We start from the raw sequence: 18,361 nt of genomic DNA, 5'->3' as shown, positions 1-18,361 counted from the left end.
TCGAGAAGGAGCTTCAAAGTCGTAGCTACTGTTATTTGTCCGCTCATGCGGAGTATTTAATTGCATCCCAATGGAGCGCACTTGGGAAAGTGCAACGAGAATCGGCAAACAGCAGACGAGGAAACTGGAGGAAAACCCCTTTTTTCCCAAGGAAAAACTGGAGAAGTGGGTTGAAGTGGGTAATCGAAATTTTCCCTGGTCCTTCTTTCTTCGCCCAGACAAAGTTGTGTACAAAAAAAAGTGAGGGGGAAAACTCGAGAAAACAAGGTGCAGGGCTCTTCTTTTCACTCTCGAGGGGAGTACAACTATTTGCCAGAGTAAACAAATATTTACATATGTTTGTTTAAATTCTATGCTTCGCCGACTCTTTTGCATTTTCCTTGACAGTTTCTTTGTGAACTTTATTTTTTGACAAATTAGTTTGGGGGAAGTCAGCTTGTCAAGCGGTGAAAATGCACAAAGGATTCGTGTTCTGTGCTGACATGAATAAAATAATCTAATCTTTAGATTTTTTCCCCTATTCAATTACAAAAGAAATCCAGCCTGATTACATCAAAAAAAGCTTAACAAAACCCATTAGATTGCATTTATTCACTTAAGATCTTTTGCTCACATCATAATTCTAACTTTTCATCTGCCTTCACTAAACTTTGAATTTATATTCTTGGGTGGAAAAGTTTTTGCTATTCTGAGCGGAAATTGTGAAATAAATTGAAATGCAAGGCAGGCACATAAATTATTTGCCAGTCAACAGCTGAGGCAAATAAATAAAAATAGAAATGCATTTTTTGGTTAGATCCTTAAGCTCGGGACATGTCTCGTTGGCGAGTCCATAAAACTATCAGCAAATTTTGGTAGAATTAAAATATTTATGCTCGGTACGTGAGCCACATGTTTATGTGTCATTTGGGAGGAAAAGTCCTTAGTTCTCAGCTGCATTTTCCATTTTCCTCTCATTCTTATTTGTATTTCTCTGTTTTTTTGGCTATGCAACAGCATGATTTGTTTATTGTTTTAATAAACGTCAGCCATTTTCTTTGGGCTTTTAAAGAAGCATTTTGGACTGCCTGCATGTGCGTATGATTAATGTGGCATTGTCAACTGTTTTCCCCCAAAAAAAGAAACCTTTTACTGCCTTCCCAGCCAGTCGAACAAAACTAAATGGAAAACGGCAAAAGGCAAAGGGAAAATTGAAACTTTCAATGCAACCAAATGCAATGCCACAATGATTTATGGCCCAACTTGAAAATGGACGATTGTTTCACTCGTTTCGGGAGTTGGCAACCCATGGAAATTGTGAAAACTGTGGAAATTGGTTGGATTTTGGGGGCGGCAGGGCATTGGGGGCGTGTCCCCGGGTGCTTATGACCCTCGCCATTTATTTAAACGTACGCGAACAGCGAATCGTGCTGCGATTTTCTCGATTGGGAAAATTGAATTATACCCATTTGATGAGCATAATAAAAACTGGCAGCTGCCTTTGAAAGTGAAGGCCTTTTAAATGGCTTCAATTTTGGTTAAAAAAGGCAGTCATTGGCAGGAAATTTTTGGGCTTACATGGGGAAAGTGTTTCATTTTTTGCTACTCAATTAATATATTTGAATGAAAAGTGGGTTCTTCAATTAATTACAAAAAAGTAGATTAAATATTTAATATAGAAATATTATAAAATAAATTATAAATGCGTGTTTAAATTTTAAAAGAAATTTTTTTCAACTCCTTGGGTCTTTAAAGCAGTTTACTTAGTTATTTATTTCATTAAATATTCAAATTAAAAATGTAACAAAAAATTGCAAAAGTGTGTTTAAATTGTAAAAAACATTTTTCCCCCCTCCCCACTTCTTTTATACAGTTTATTTACAGTTTAAATCTTCTTTTCCAGCTACTTGAACTAAGCCCGAGCTTATAGTTTTTAAATCCAATCCCATTGAGCTGCTTTCCTGCAGCATCATCACGCATCCTTCGGATACACGCACTTTTCAGATCCACTTTGCCTGCCGGCGGAAAAATCCCCACCGCCGATTGACGCGAGAACTTTTAGCCAAGTTTATTGCATCAGAACGCAAAAGCCAATAAAAAAGGGGAACAGGGCCGTTTAGCCGGAGGAAAGGCGATCTCCATGGCAGAGTGTAGAGTGTAACCCGCTCAATTGAATAGACAAAGAGGGGCACTCAGACGAACCCCCTTTCAACATAGAATCCTTGAACGCCGGAAAACCCCTTTGACCCCCCCCCCCCTGCGCAGGAGGTGGCATTTCGAACAGGCGCTCAGAAATCGGCAGAAGGGCGTTGGGAGCACAGAATTCACCTGTTTTGTGCAACGCCAAATTGATGGAGACAGAATGACAGCCAGATTGCAGGGGATCAGAAGGGGTACAAATGGGGTTTATTACACTGGGGAAAATACTTCTTCATTTAAGAATTTATAATACATTCTAAGGGTACCTTTAGATTTTCTTATATGTGTGGTCAACTAGACATCGGTTTGTTTGTCAAACGGCTTATTATATATACGAGTCTATCTTAACTTAAGTTAAATACGGTAAGTATATTTAAAATTATATTTTTACTGTTTTATGTGTATGTATGTAAGACTAAGAATATTAAATGAAAATATCTTATTACATAATATCCTATATCTATAACTTATAATTATAAACAATTTTGGGTTATTCTTACACAGTTTCAAGTTGTGCTAGAAAGGCATTTCTGTACAACCTTCTATAAAACATAAATATACATGGTAGCCTACTAAATTATTCAAAAATTGGTAAGTAAATGGATTGAATTATTTATTTGAGGTAACTATTAAAAAAACCTCGGGTGTATTAGGATAGTAAATAATATTTCTCAAACAAAAATGATAGTATAAGGAATACAAAATTGATTTATGGGTACCATTTTAATTATCTCAAGTTTATTGAAATATTATTTTATAATACCCCATTAACAAAACGCAACGTATGTATGTACGATTAAAAATCGTATTATGGTGTGTAAAAATTAAATCAATATTTTAAAATTACTTAGGTAGCTACATATTTGAATTTAGAAATATTAAAATGGTTTTTTTTATTTTTTCAGTGCAGTGGTGGCTTAAAAAAGTGGGTAGCTCAGGAGCCGGTCCCTGAAGTTAGGCGACGGCGGTCGCTGTTCGTAATCCACTTTCGTGTTCTGCTCCTCTCACAGCCTTTCCTTTGGGCCGCAAACATTTCAGCTTTTATGGCCGAAAGGGGCAAAATATGACTGCCAGCCAGACTTTCCACGCGCTCACATGCAAATGCAATTTCCAAAAATTTTTACGCCCAAAAAAGTCGTCCATGGAAATGTGGTTCGCAAAAGCGAATCCGAAATTTTTCGTTGTTGTAGTTTTAAGTCTCTCGATAGCAAGCCTTGGCGCAAAAAAAAAAATTGGGAAAGCGGTGGAAAAACTTTTCGCTTTGCCATAAACCGATTTGGTAGCAAATTTTATGTCGCTTAGGTGGAAAAATTTCCATTTGACTGCCCTTCGCGGGGATCAAGGATTCAAGGAGGTCCTGTCGACCGGCGAATAAGCTTTGTTTGTACGATTTTCCCACTGACTTATTTCTGCAGTTGCAGTTTATCGTTAATTGACATTAGCGAGGGTCAAAGGCAACTGGAATGGCATCAGACTAATTGAATTCCAGGTGGGCGGTAAGTGCAAAAACGGAAAGCTTTTCATTAAACTTGGCACTTTGTTGAAGGATTTCAAATGAAAGTGATAGGTACTAAATGGTAATTTATAAAGTTTATACCATGAAGTTTTAACTGCAATAATATTTTATTTTAAAATCTTGCAAAATTAAAAGGATTAATTTGGCTTCAATTTGAAAGGGGATTTTGTAAGCCCCTGTTGCTTTTTATCGCGCACCCTTAAGCCGCATAAAAAGTGCATTTGTTTTTGGCCAGCATTTTTTGTGTGATACTTCCTTTATGCCAAAACATGGCCAATTCGTATCAATGGCAATCGGAATTAAATGCAGGATCCGTTTGTGCAATCGAGCGCATCCGGCAGATGTGGCAGATGCTGTGTGGTTGTCATTGCATCCAGTTGGGAGATGGAGCCTGTTTGTCCAGATACCAGAACCCATAGGTATACATATATGCATGGTCCGCACGTGTGTGTGTGTGCAGTGTGCACAATGCCCGTATTTATTTTGCATATGACGCGCACTGTATCCCCCACACGGCGAGCAATGCATAAATAAACGAAACCAAATTTGCGAAATTAATTAAATCGACAGCAAAGTAACGTGTGCGCTTTGCGTTTTACGCTTTGACTGCGGCCAGTTTACAACCCAAACAATTCAGCTGTCCAACCACCGAACCACCCAAACACCCAACCACCCATAAACTCAACCACCCAAACACTCAACCACCCAACCACATACGTAATTGTGAATTGCACATTGTGCGGATGACGCGACTGTGAATCAAATTTTAAGCAGAAGCCATAAAAGCCTGAAATTCAGCGGAAAGGTTTAAGGTTTTTTCCACGAATTTCCAAATTTTAAGCCTCTGGCTAAAATGGAACCAAAAGAGTTAAGTAGAACCAACTGTTACTGGGAATCAAGGAAATTAGACTTTAATCATTTGATGCAATTGCTTTTGTTAAAATATGGTATTCCCTTTGTTAAGCATTGAATTTTAATCGAAATACATAATATTTTTAGCCTCGCAGAACGAATATTATTGTTTATGTTTTTCATTAAATAAGGTATTCTCTTAGTAAGCTATTTAGTTGATTTTGGATTGGATACAAGACCAAGATTAAAATGATTTTTTTTTCTTAAAAAATATTTACAAAATGTTAATAAAAGATATATTATAAAATGTCAAACAAAATAGACTAGTGGATTCTAATTATAGAGCATTTAATAAAACTATTTGATTATCTCCAAGACCATAAATAAATAATCAATTAACAATGCAACAAATTACCTTTAAATCTGTAATCCCCTTATCATCCAGGTACTTCATAAAGTTCACAGCTCAAAACAGTATATATTTTTTAACCCCTTTAAGCTTAGTGCTATCTACTGTTTACATACATCCCCATATATCAATGATCTGGGGGAATAATTTAGTGTCCTGTTCGTGAGTATATCAAACGCAATCCTGTGACCCCTTATCCATCCACCTTCCGGCAAACAAGATAATTTCAGCGAGTCAGCTTGTCCTGTGGCCATATCCGTCTGTATGTAGATCGGGATACTGGCTTAATCTCTCTGCCGGGAGCAGCGACATTGGCGGGGCCATTGATTTGCATTTGCACAGCCCATTAAGGATTCACACTTCCTTCCCTTACCTTAAATAATTAAATATTCCGAGTGTTTCGACATCCATATTTGGTAATGAATAGCATGAGCTGCGGGCGTTTGATAAGCGTCCCCCATGTCAGTTAACTCACATTATTCAACTCGACTCAATCGGCAATTAATGCCACTCGTATCTCCTGATTTGCCTATACCTCCGATGCGGAAGCATATGGGACATGCGAAAGAATCGCTGCCTCATTAATAACCGAAGTCCTTGTTCATACATCACTCATACGTCACGTTGGTTAATCCATTCGTCAGATTCGCAAGGATGTGCCTGAGAGGGGGTCTGTGGGGCCACAGTGCCCCCTGACAGTCTGTCTAATCTGTGTCTACGGATGTGCCCATCACCCGCAGCCTGTGTTTGCGGTATCAATCACAATCTTAAGCCCGATGTTTAGGCCAGATTATGTGGGGGAGTCGAAAGGGTTTTCAATTGTAAGCAGACAGTTTAGCAAACAGCATGACTGATTAACGACTTAGGGGAATTTTGAATTTTAAATGTATTTATAGTTATTTAAAGTTAGTTTTTAAACCAAGGACCATTAAGATTAATTGATTAATCTAATAATATCGATATTTATCGATAATATCGATAAATTAAAGTAAAAGAGAATATTAAGACTATGAAGCATAAACTAAGTATTGTTATAGTTGGATAGTACTTGCATAGTTTAAGAAAATGAATAATGATTGTTTACTTTGTTTTTTTAGCTTACTTTTTATTTTTGATCAAGCTACCCAGCCTGAAATGTCAATAAATCATAGAAAACTTTGTAAACTGGACCTGGGCACTGGCCTATTTCCCCAAAAAAACAGAAAATGGCCAATAGATCCGTAGCGCCCATACCCAAAACCCATGAGAGAACTCCAGGTCCTAGGGGTCAGGATACCAAGGGCAACAATGAGCTCTTCCTCAAGGAGGTCTTCAATACCACCAACAAATATCGGGCTATGCATGGCTGTCCGGCCTTAACTCTAAATGCTGAGTTGAATAAATTGGCTCAAGAATGGGCTAATGTAGAATACGATTTATTATAATATATATTTAATAAATAAATCCTTTATTACCAGCATCTTCGGGACCAGAACATAATGGCACATCGACCCAATCCCAAGTACGGCGAAAACATTTTCCTCTCCGGTGGAATGGATGTGACCGGAGATCTTCCAGTGGAAATGTGGTATCGGGAAATGAATAGCTACGACTTCAATAAGGCTCAATTTGCACCTACTGCCGGACATTTTACGCAGCTAATCTGGAAGGCCTCCAAGGAAATGGGTTCGGGTGTGGCTCGCAAGTAAGTTAAAGTCTATAGATATTCAACTTTTAATACATTTTTTTTGTTTACAGAGCGGATAGAACGTGGGTGGTTTGTAATTACAATCCTCCCGGCAATGTTGTGGGTTTGTTTAAAGATAATGTGCCTCCTAAAAACTCATAAAATAGATTTATCTTTCAAAATCTGAAGTATATTAAAAAAGCAGTATAGGTCCAGTTTGTTTTTGGTTTTTTATTTATGGCTAATAAAACGGTTTCTTTCATTTTTAACCGAAACTGGAAGTAGTACACAGTATTAAATTTATATACGCTTTTCTCTTTTAAATCGAACATTTTTAGGTCTTGATATTTTCTCCGTGTCGGACTCCTGATTGGAATGGCTTAGAAGGAATTTTCTTGGCTGAACATTCTCCTTGAAATGATCTTTTACATTACCAGGTGGGTTGTAATTGCACACAATCCATATGTGAGAATCACTATAAGTAAAGTTATTTGAATACACAGGCTTTCTATGATGATTAAAGTATTATAAACACACTTGAAGGCCACGCCCACTCCCAGGAACTCCGTTTCCCGCCAAACCATCTGAGTAAAATGTCCGGTATATAGATTAAATCCTGGCTTAAAGTAGTCGTAATTGTACTTCTCTTGGTACCAAAGTTTCATTATTTTATCAACACAGAAGAGTGGTTTACGGACACACAATATGTTTTCGCCATAAATAGGAAGAGGTCGAGTTTCCAGGAGATTCTGATCAGCCAGGTGCTGAAGGAAAAAAAATAAACAAAGAAAACAAATAAGCCTTGAAGAATTCTAAGAATTTCAAAATCAATCTATTATTTTTACCCACATCAGCCCATTCCTGTGCATAGGAAGATAGTTCTTTATCCATTTTTAAGGGACTGGCATTGTGGAGTTTTCGGTACTTATTGTTTTCCTTTAGTATAGAAAGTTTAAACGCCTTTGTTCGAAACTTTGGAATTTTTGGCTTAACAAACTCTTGCAATGAAGAGTTCCCACATTTCTCAACCTTGTTGGTCAGTGTAGAACATTTAGAAGATGTTTTGCACTTAGGAGCTAGGCAATCTACAGATCCTGTACCATCCAACCAATGCCACAGAGATGTACTATCTTGTTCTTTAAGATTTCTATTTTTCGTTGATGTAGGATTTGCAGGAAGTGATCTTGTGGAGTTAGTGACATCGCAAGCCAGGTAATTCCGGGAGTTATGGTACACCTTTAGAGGTTTCTGGCAAAAAGGCGTGAGGCAGCTGCGGCACTTGCCCAAATCCCTATTCCTCAGATCGCAGGCAATGAACTTGGCATCATTGTGCTGAATTACCTTGAGAGGGTGATTTCTTTCAGTACATTTCTCTGGCGTATTTTCGCTCTCCATTTAATTTTATTTTTTCATAATAATTTTTAGAGAATGTTCGGGGGGAAAATTGTGAAGTAAAATGAAACTGAATGGCTGTTGCCACATTTTCCTAGACTTTCCGCTGATCCCAGCGCTTTTCTCCCTGCCTTTTCTTATTTTAATATTTTTTTTCCGTTTTTTTGGCGACAATTCCACGTCACACATCATTAATTTTAAATTTTTGTCATAAATATCCGCGTGGGCGTGGATGAGCAGCGGGTGGCGACGGGTCACAAAGGTGTCAAGGTGAAATTATGGCAACAGCGAGCTCTTTCGCCCCGTGACCCCTGACCTCCCACTGTTGGCCTGCCTTTTGATTGACTGTTTGTCACTTGGGCATGGAAATTAAAATGGAATTTTTTACGCGCTGAGTTTTGGTGCCATTGTGAGAATGGTGATGAATTGATGGAGATAAAAATATTTATGATTCAATTTCCCATCTCTAGATTAAATGCTTTTGAGTTTGGATCGTTAGGTTGATTTAGGCAGTGAAATTATATTTGCCTTTTAATGAGGTAAGCAAATAATAGGGAAGCTTAAATTGTTTACAAAATCACAGCATATAAATCATTAAACAATTTATAGATTTTTTTATCATAGCTTTTTCTTACAAACCCTTTTTTTTATTTCAATGATTGCGATACTTTCTCCTGTACAAACCTGTTTTGATTTGTTATCGATTTTTAATCGCTTATTTTCAATTTTACCTCTAGAAATCTCTGCAAAATCAGATTAATGTGGTGTTCCTCTCTACACAGATTCGCAAAACATTAAAGTTCTCGGATTTGCCATCTGTGCAGAGCGGAAGCTATAACTTTGAGCCCCCGTAACCGTAGCCGTTAACCCAATAAACCACTTTTGGGGGCGACAACCGAACGGCGGGCGACTTTTGCTGCTGGCCTCAGTTTCACACCGTCAACAAGTGACAAGCACACCAAGGCAAATATCCATAGACACACACACACACACGATATTCGTGTTACTGGCATCACGTCAAAGTTGGTTGGCAGCATGCCACAGAAATTCCAGCTGGCTGCAACAACAGCAAGTCAACAAAAAGTGAAGAAACGCTCAAAACAACAGCTGAAAAAAATTGGGATAAATTTAAATACACACACACAAACACACACACACATATATATATACAGGAAAAGGCGAGGAAGAAGAAGAACAAGTGATCATAAGGGTGGCCCCAAAAAGTATACTATGAATTTTTATGGCGAATTTTCGCTTTTTTAATTTCGGAGAGCAAATGATGGGAAAAGGGGGAGGGGTACCCCCTGGTGTCCTGATGTACGTGATGATTTCATATATTGCCTCCCAGAGGTGATTCTTTTTTGAAGTTGCCAGGGTCAGGTCCCAAAATAAATTAAATTAATGGTGAGGCAACACATTTGCTAGAATTTAATTTTTTAAAACACATTCTCAGCCATTTTATTAAATTCTTAAGCAGATTTATGCTTCCCAAAAATACAATGACCTATTATATTAATGCGGTTTGGTTTACTTCAGCTGTTTAAAATATTTGGAATAATTAAAGCATTAAATAATTCTGATATTTTTGTTTAAATACCAAAAAATGAAAAAGAAATTACTTCTTAAAGATACTTTTTCTGTCAATGCCATATTAAAATTTCCACTTTTAGGTAGACAAAGCCACATTGCCATTCCCATTAAGTTTTTACGCAGTTTCCGCAGCAGACACGGAGGACTCTTTGTGCCATTTTACACCTTGTCGAATGGTTAAATGCATTCAACTGTCAAAAAGCCGCAGACAAAAGTTCAATTTAATTACCGCAAAAGAAAATGGGGCAACAAAAGGTGTGGCATTTCCATTGCTTGTTCAAAAACTTTGGATCGCAAGGTCTGGCAATGAATCCTACCGGCTGCCAATGAGTTTTACAATGTAATTAAGCAGACAGGGAACTTCTCATTTTTTTTTTTTGCATTTTAACCAGGGGTAAATGAGGTCAGGGGGCGTGGCTGGAGCGAAGGGAGGCTGTGGGAAAACCGAAAGTCGAAGGGCGAAAAGGAAGTTCCTTTCTCTGAAAGCTTTCTTCGTTATGCATTGTAATTTGCGTGTAATTTTCAAGGCGTTGGGAAAAACGTGGAAATGCTTCTGCAACAACAGCGGCAATAATAATTGCAACTGCAACAGCAAAAGCAGCACCTGCAACAACAAAAGCAACAGCAGCTGCTTTAAGGCAAAAGTCTCATTTATTTTAATGTGTCGACGCTGACGACGTGCAAATGTCTGCCAGTTTTCCAGCAGGTTTTTCCCTTCAGGTTTTCAGTTCGCCAGCGAATTTTCCATGTTCAAATTGCTCACAGATGCAACGCCAATTGTTTGCCAGTGTGCGTGTGCCTTTGCACGAGTGTGCGTGCGGCATGGGGAGAATGTGTGTGTGTGTGCTGTAATTATTAAGCTGACAATGCAGGTGCTGCTTTTCCCGCTGATTTGAGCAGGGTTGCATTACCCATTTGAAATCTATCCAGGTTTATCAAAAAATAGAGTGTTTTAAAAACTTAATACAACGATGAAAATCCGTTTTTAAGAAATTCTTTCGCTGGACAAAGCTTAAAAAATTAAAAAATATGATGGAATACATTTTTTATCTTTTTCAGGTATTTCTTAAATAATAATTTAACTTTATTTTAAATCGGCTATAAATATTTTATAATAAGTATACTTTAACATAATAATTTAATTTTATTTTAAATCGACTATGAATATTTTATAATAAATATAAGGAACAGTTACTAAACTTCTTAAAAAGACACTGGATTTCTTTTAAATTTTAAATGCAAAGGAAAATATTCTCTTCGTATTATTCTCTCTTTGATATGCAATTACAAAGTATTTTAAAGAATCGTTATGATTTTTCAGAATCGTAATAGTCCCACAAGTATGATTGTTAGCATTATGGTTCATATTGAAATAAAAGACTTTAAGCTAAATCCCCTCCTGATCGCGCCTGCAACCCTGGCTTTATTTGCTCCATCATCCACAGTGGGTCAAACCCCTCATGGCTCATGGCTGACAATGGTCATAACAATGCCAATTTTAATGGTCATTACAAAAAGGCTCATAACCATAAAAAATGCACAGCCAACCGGCAGCAGAAAAACACAAAATGAGAACAACGGCGGGAACAACGCGAGGAATCATGAGCATTTATTGGGCTTATGGGCCATATTAATAATATTCATCTGTGCCGCACTCCCCAGATCATAGAATAAAATGCAAATGAATTAAATTTCAATTTTGCAATACAAGAACCGGGCAAAAAAAAATACATATACATTTTATGGGTAAACGAAAACAATTTGTAAATATAAATATTTGTGTAGCTTTTTTTTGAGAACGGCTTATTTTGTCAGGGATTTCTTTTCAGTTTTTTATTCGACGACTGAGATTTTTTCACTTGAAATGTATGTTTTTGAGAATGGCATTAAAAATAACCAGTGCCGATTACATTAATCTGGTTTATTAAGAAACATTATCCTATGTTAAATGTTTTCATTAGTTGAGCAGTGGTATCAATCCATGTTTTAAGCCAGGGAATATTGGCGAATACACTGGGAGTATTGAGGAAATCACAGGAAACGATTCCCACGAGCTTATTGCCGGAAACCAAAGGTCCTCCGACGAATCCTTGACAGGCGAGGGGTACAATGCCCCTGGGAGCAGCGCAGATCTCGTCAAAATTTAGAAATCTTCCTTTTATAGCCTGCTGTACAGTGCACTTCATCTGATTTTCTATCTTAAGATTCACTCTCAATAATATTTCCGATGAGGGAACCAAGGTTGAGATTTGTCCCCATCCTGAAACAGTGGCTTTAGTTCCAGGAGATGGTACTGAAGTGGCCAACTCAATAGCTCTAACATTGCCACCCAATTTTAAAGGTCTGCTTAACTGAAGTATTACCACATCACTGGTTCGTATAGTCATTATTTGCATCCTCTTTTTCTTAACATTTGCCACAATACCTCCCAAGTTTTTCAAGGGAGAACCCACTCGCACTGAGATATATTTCACATGGGTTTTTCTCACACATTCCGCTATAGTTAGGATTATATCATCACTATATATTACTCCTCCGCAATGATGTTTGCCGTTTATTTGCACCGAAGTCTGCCAGGGAACTTTTCCTATGGCTATGGGTAGTTCATCAAACAGGGAATATGATATTATAACGGGAATTGATAGAACTAAGGGGAAGATTTGAAGTAGCATTCTGTTTTTGCAAGTAGTAAAGATGAAAAAAAATATCAACTGAATTTATTTAATATAGAACACTTTCTGAAGTTTTACTTGGAGAGCTTTAAGAGCTTGTAATGGCGATTACTTAACTCCATAATTTTGGATAAACAGATGCATTTATTGTTTGTTCTGTCACGCTTTTGTTTGGAGTAAGCAGGTGAAGTTATTGTTTACTAACCCCATTAATACCATTTTAAAGAATGATTTTAATACAGATATATTCACAGTCATGTCAAGTCAATAAATAAAGTAAGTACTAAATATAAGAAACGTTAAAAGTACTTACAAGCATTTCCTTTTCTAATTAAATAATAAGAAACTATTACAAAAGAATACAACACAGATATTTTTCAGTGCCAACTGAGTTTTCAAACATTAATTTACCCGTGAAATACTTTTCTTTGGCCATTTCTTGGAAACCTCTTATGGTAATTACGATTATCAAGCATACGCAGTGGTGACCAGCGAAGATAAATTATTTACAAAAGTGGGCAGCAAAGTTTATCTTCCGGGCGACAGACAACAGTTGCCATTTGGTTGTTGATTTTAATGAAAGAATTATGGCCTCGCCTTTGGGGGTGAAAAGCCGAACTAAATGGCTTCCTGTGGCTGCAGCAGTTTTTCCCCGTTTTCCGTCACCAGTTTTTCCCTTCTGGGAAAACCTGCTGTGCAAGACGTATAAATGTATATGTTGCAAATTGTAATTTAAAACATTCTGGAGCGAAGCCAAGTAATAATTTGTGTTGCATTTGTGCATCTCCGCGTCCTGGCAACGGATTTCGCATTTTGAATGGTGGAATGGAAATGGCGGAATTGATGCGCTCGACTGCACGGAGAACCCGGGTCTTATCCTCAACCCCCCGAAGGATCCCCAAAGGATCCCAGCTGGGAGGAGCTGGCATTGTTATCGTATCCTTTTCGGTGCCCTCCTTTCTCCTTTCTCCTTTTTCTCGCCGGCATATCAATGCGACTGCTTGAGAATAGCATTTTATTGCTTCAAACAACATGGAAAGTCAAGTGTTGCAGTCCCACGAAATTGTTATCCCCCCTTCCCATTTTTTTTACAATTTTTTCCGCATCCTCTCCGGGTATTTTTCTCGTTTGGCGAAATCGGTTCGGCGCAATAAATTCTATTAAAATGCAATTTGAAGGCTCTGTGATTTTAAATAATGCCAAGAGCAGCCATCGGGTTAATGCAGAAGGGAAGGCATCCTTGGCGCTTTGTTATCCTGGCAATCTTATTTTTTTTGGCCCTTCCATTTTCAGATTTATGCAATCTTCTGGTGTTGTTTGTTTGCCGGATATTCGAAGTATTTATGGTCTACCCGGAGGGTCCTTAGCTAATTGGGTTGTCAATTTAATCGGAAGTTGTTTGGGGGGCTTATCTTCATAGATTTCCCTTAACTTTTGGCCGCAAAATGGGCTTTCTTCTTTGCTTGTAAAGGCGAAAATGGAAAAACCACAGCCAAAAGAAATTGCAATTTAATTAATGCCAAGTGAGGGAGAGCAGATTAAAATAGTGGAAATGTCATTAGCACCGAAATCTCCGAGGGATAAGGGGTCCACGGGCTGTGAGCCAAAAGTCATCAAGGGGTCAACGTGTTGACCACACAATTGTGTGGTCACGTGATGACTTTTTGGCGCTGCTCTTGTGGTCATAATTTCGGCCACAAACGAAAAAAAAAAGGAAGGAAATTCAGCAGATGAGGCAAAGAAACCACAGGCAATTCGCTGACTCGACTCCGGGGATTGTCCCCCCGGTTTCTATCTGTTTGGCTTCTGCTCTTTAAGTTGCGCCGGAGTTCGTGTTAAAAATTCATTAGGAGTTTTAATTAAAATTCTCTCTGTGGCCCACAAAGGCGCTTTCAACACTCAACGTTCTGACAGCGTTCACAAAAGAAGTTTGCGGCGAAAACTTAAAAAATTAAAATGAGCACAGCACTTTTTTTATTTCAATGGCCAGGCAAAACGCTCACTGGTCCATAATTTTCCCGCACCCAAAAAGGATAAGTTGGGAGGAAATGAGGGGACAGCCTCCATATGTGACCGTCGGCACTTTACATGCATGACTACGTGTCCTTTTAATATCCTGTTCACAGGCGCAGCTTCAAAACTTCCGCTGGCAAATAAATAAAATATGATAAACAAAGCAGATGTATATATATTTATTTTTTTTGAAAGGTATGTTTACATGGTTTTAAATTACTCAAATGTTTGCTTAATATAAATGTCATGTTTAATTTGATTAATTACAAACAAAAGAAAAATATTTAACATACGATTTGGTAAGTATTTCCTTAATTTTTTTAGGAAAAATGAAAAAAAAAATAGATATTTATTGATATGTATATTTATAATAATTTTAATATTTATTTTAATAAGTTAATATCTAAAGAAGTAGTTGTTATTATTATATATATTGTTATTGTTATGTTAGTATATATATTTAATGAATATATCATGTTTTGAATGAAACGAATAAATAATAATTGTTAAGTTATTATTTTAATATTTATATAAATGAGTACATTTTTAGAAATGTAATTGTTGTTATTACTTATATCATTTTTTTTACGTTTGTTATTGTTTTAGTGAGTATATAATATTTTTATACTTTTCTTCAAGTCAACAAAGTGTACTTATAAGTTAAATAACTCCTCATATAATTGTTCAAAAGTTTGTTTGTAATTGCAAAATGATCTGCGAAATAAAATCATTTTGCAGAATGTGAGTTGCTGTCAATATTAGTAATTACTCCAGGGACTATAGTTATTTTTGAAAGCTGAAGCCATCGTCATCAATCGTTCAATATTATCAATTATTTGTCTCCAACACCAATTAGTTGGCACTAATAAATGTCCGAACATTTCGGGCCTTTTCGTGTAATATGAGCATTTTTAACCCCGTAATGGAATTCACCAGTGAATTACCCTGGCCATGCGTCATTTGACGCATTATTGTGACATCCTGGCCTCGATTCTGCTTAACGTTCCATCGACAATGCGATGTTCATCGCATAATCATAATTAGTTTTGCATAATTTGACCCACTGGCTGGCGTTTCGGGAGTGAAATTTCGTCCTGTCCCCCCGCATGATATTCAATTACAAACATTGCCGAATGTTCTAAACATTTCGAGTGTCTGGCCGAAATTAATTTGTTTGTATAACTGGGCAAACTAACACTAGTTCTGTAGTCCTTTCGTCCTGTGGTCCTTTGGTCCTGCTGCTGTTTCAGCTCCCCTTGGAGGTGGAGGTGTGCAAACAAATTGCGTACGTGTACGGGCGGCGAGGTCCTTTTGGTCCTTTGGTAATTGTAATGCGAGCAAATAAACGAGCGAGTGCCACACGAATATTCATACAACAATGTTGCACACATATGCACACGAAGGACATTCGCACACACACACAAATGTAGATGGAGCGAAAGGCAAATGGCGACAGGACAAATGCTTGATGTGGGTGCCTTGTTATTGTCATACCCTCGAACAGCACAAATTTTTAATTTCAATTTTTTCCACTCGCCCAAGTCCGAAACAAGTTGTGTTACAAATTTGAATTTATGTCCTGTGAACACCTGCGATATCCTGCTGCTTTGGTCAGACCCTCGATTCGGTTGGGGTTTCTGCCGTTTCATTTTCATTCTCGTTTTGATCGCACAAAGTTTTGCCAGGACATTAGCTACATATGACACCTTAAAGTGTTTACCAGCTCGGGGATCGCAATCCTAGCCGGGGGAATTCCTTGATTGGATTGGGGTTGGGTGGGGAGGACATGCCGGAGAACTGGTTGCTAAAATTGAATTCACAAAGTTATGAATAGTTAATAACTGCGGAGAGAAGGAGCAGGTTATGGGAATGTGAGAAGAGAAAGGAGAAAGTTGCAAAAAGGCACCCAACGACATTCCAACTGAATGAAGGTATTGGGTAAGTGGTTTGGGAATATTTAAATTGTGACTGAAAATATCTGAGGTAAGGAAAGATGCAATAACAGATTACTTTACATTTTAACGCATTTCATGAACGGACAGGTACTATATTTATAAATATTTCTTTTTATTCATTAAGGCTTAAAAACAGACCTTTGTTACCAGGGATAATACGAGTATTTTATCATAAATGATTAACAAACAGAGTCTTTAAATGTTTCAGTACAAACGTTTAATTATAATATATGAACAAATATTTAAATTCCCCATTTAGGATCTCTGCTATCAGGAATAAATGAGAATAATATCATAATTGGTTATTATTATTATTCTCGATAGCGGGATTTCTTTACTTATCTTCTATTAGCTCTTAAAATGGTACCATTTTTCTGTTGCTTTAAAAGTTAAACTTCCAAAAAAATAGAACAAAAGCCTCCCCCTGAAATCAAAGACATTAAATCCCGTGTAGAACAATGATGATGCTCTCTGCATATCGACTGTCATATCGCCCATCCCGATGTCCAACTGGCAGTGCCCAAGGCTGCGTTATAGTGACCACACTTCAGCGAACCCTGACCCCAATCTATCCCATCTATTGTTCTGACCTCGACTGAATTATTAATCAACAATAGGAACGCTGAGAACAATGCCAGTGGAACCTAACACTTTCCCGCTGTCAAACTCGGACTGGACATGTGTGGAATCGGAGATATAGTATTTGCTCTATATATGTATACCCCTGTATACCTGACTGCTGTCAATGCAATCCACATTTACTAGAGACATTTTCATTAGAGCAATTTTCGTTAATTTCTGCTGACTAACGATGGGAAAAGGGAGGAGAACACTTTGAAGGCATGTCGGTAAAGTGCCTTTTTCAATTTTTCGGTAGTCGAATAATACAGAGGGAGAAAATTATAAGAGTTTAAGATAGATACAAATGGTGTTATAAAATGTATAAAAAATAATCGATGATACCTATTAAATAAAACTATAAAACATGGAATTAATAACCAATATGTATTTGACTTATTTGCGAATTTTAAATACATTTAAAATATATATATATTTTCTCAGTGCACAAGTTCTTGACCTATCAAAATATACTTAAAATTGTGATATATAAAGTTTAAATAAATTCAATGATATCTATTAAGTAAAACTAGAAGACAAAGAATTAATAACCAATAATGAATTGATATGTTTGCGAATCGAAATAGACTTTGGATATATATTTTTTCTCAGTGCACAAGTTCTTTTGCTGCAGTTTCTATCTAAATATATTATAAAATTTGTTATATAACGTATACAAAATATTCACTGATACCATTAAATAAAACTGGAAAATGAAGAAATCAAATCCAAGAAGAACTAGATTTAAGTGCGAACTAGTATACATTTTTGCGTATATTTCTCTCAGTGCACAAGTTTTATTTGCTGCAGTTCCTGTCAATCGATGTTGCAGTTGCTGGTCCTCGATTTCATTTCGGTTTCGCTTTTGTTTTCCGCTCCGACTTCGGTTTGGCATCTCTGACCTATAAATCATCTAATGGCCGGGACAGGTTGGGTTTTTGTGGGGTCCTCCAGTTGGGGATCATGATGTGGATGGGCATGGGTATGGTTTTGGGTTTGGAGGATATTCCCGCTTCAACCGCATACCCTCCCCCCGCACATGTGTCAATATTTGTGCGAAATGCGGCCGCAGTCTCATCGACACAAACACTCTCCATCATCCACATTCGGTTTCGGTTTTTGTGGGTTTTAGTTTGTTGCTCTGCGAGTTGCAGCGACTTTGTTGTTCATTTTTGCCCAACTAGGGAGACAAACAAGCTTTTAGTTGTTTAAATTTAAGTTGCCGGGGCAGCGAGCAGATAGAAAAAAACGCCGGAAAAACAAAGCAAGAGGTCAAAAGTCACATTGAATATTTTAACTATTTTTCAGCTGGCAGTCGACTTAATTTCCGTTTGTATTTTCATTGCCCGATTTGAAAGTTCGCAGTTTACATTTGTGAGCAGTTGGACATCTGTTTTGCACTTCATTTGTTATGGAATTGAATTTCTTGAGGTTTTCCCTGGCAGCTCCTTCTGCTTTTCGTCCTTTTTCCCATTTTTTTTGCCTGTGTGCGTGGTGCAC

At 37.4% G+C, this 18,361-nt stretch overlaps 3 protein-coding genes across 3 annotated transcripts; 1 reads left to right on the top strand and 2 right to left on the bottom strand.

Annotated features, from left to right (window-relative positions):
• The first annotated feature begins 6,089 nt into the window (after positions 1–6,089).
• Positions 6,090–6,828, top strand: LOC108012639 (Golgi-associated plant pathogenesis-related protein 1). The gene is made up of 3 exons (XM_017078065.4): positions 6,090–6,358; positions 6,413–6,639; positions 6,693–6,828. Exons 1-3 carry the CDS (start codon positions 6,161–6,163, stop codon positions 6,781–6,783), a joined length of 516 nt encoding a protein of 171 aa, XP_016933554.3. The 5' UTR covers positions 6,090–6,160; the 3' UTR covers positions 6,784–6,828.
• A 66-nt stretch (positions 6,829–6,894) lies between these two features.
• LOC108005789 (uncharacterized) lies at positions 6,895–8,080 on the bottom strand. The gene is made up of 3 exons (XM_017069156.4): positions 7,471–8,080; positions 7,159–7,385; positions 6,895–7,096 (listed from the first exon to the last, which is right to left on the bottom strand). The coding sequence occupies exons 1-3, from the start codon at positions 8,014–8,016 to the stop codon at positions 6,922–6,924; spliced, it is 948 nt and encodes a 315-aa protein (XP_016924645.3). The 5' UTR covers positions 8,017–8,080; the 3' UTR covers positions 6,895–6,921.
• A 3,457-nt stretch (positions 8,081–11,537) lies between these two features.
• On the bottom strand, positions 11,538–12,297 carry LOC108013203 (trypsin alpha). The gene has a single exon (XM_017078919.3). The coding sequence runs from the start codon at positions 12,273–12,275 to the stop codon at positions 11,538–11,540; it is 738 nt and encodes a 245-aa protein (XP_016934408.3). The 5' UTR covers positions 12,276–12,297.
• Between the last annotated feature and the right edge of the window lie 6,064 nt (positions 12,298–18,361).

Source organism: Drosophila suzukii, chromosome 2L (genome assembly GCF_043229965.1).
Source record: "Drosophila suzukii chromosome 2L, CBGP_Dsuzu_IsoJpt1.0, whole genome shotgun sequence".
NCBI classification, from domain to species: Eukaryota; Metazoa; Arthropoda; class Insecta; order Diptera; family Drosophilidae; genus Drosophila; species Drosophila suzukii.
This window is presented reverse-complemented; position numbering and strand designations above follow the sequence as displayed.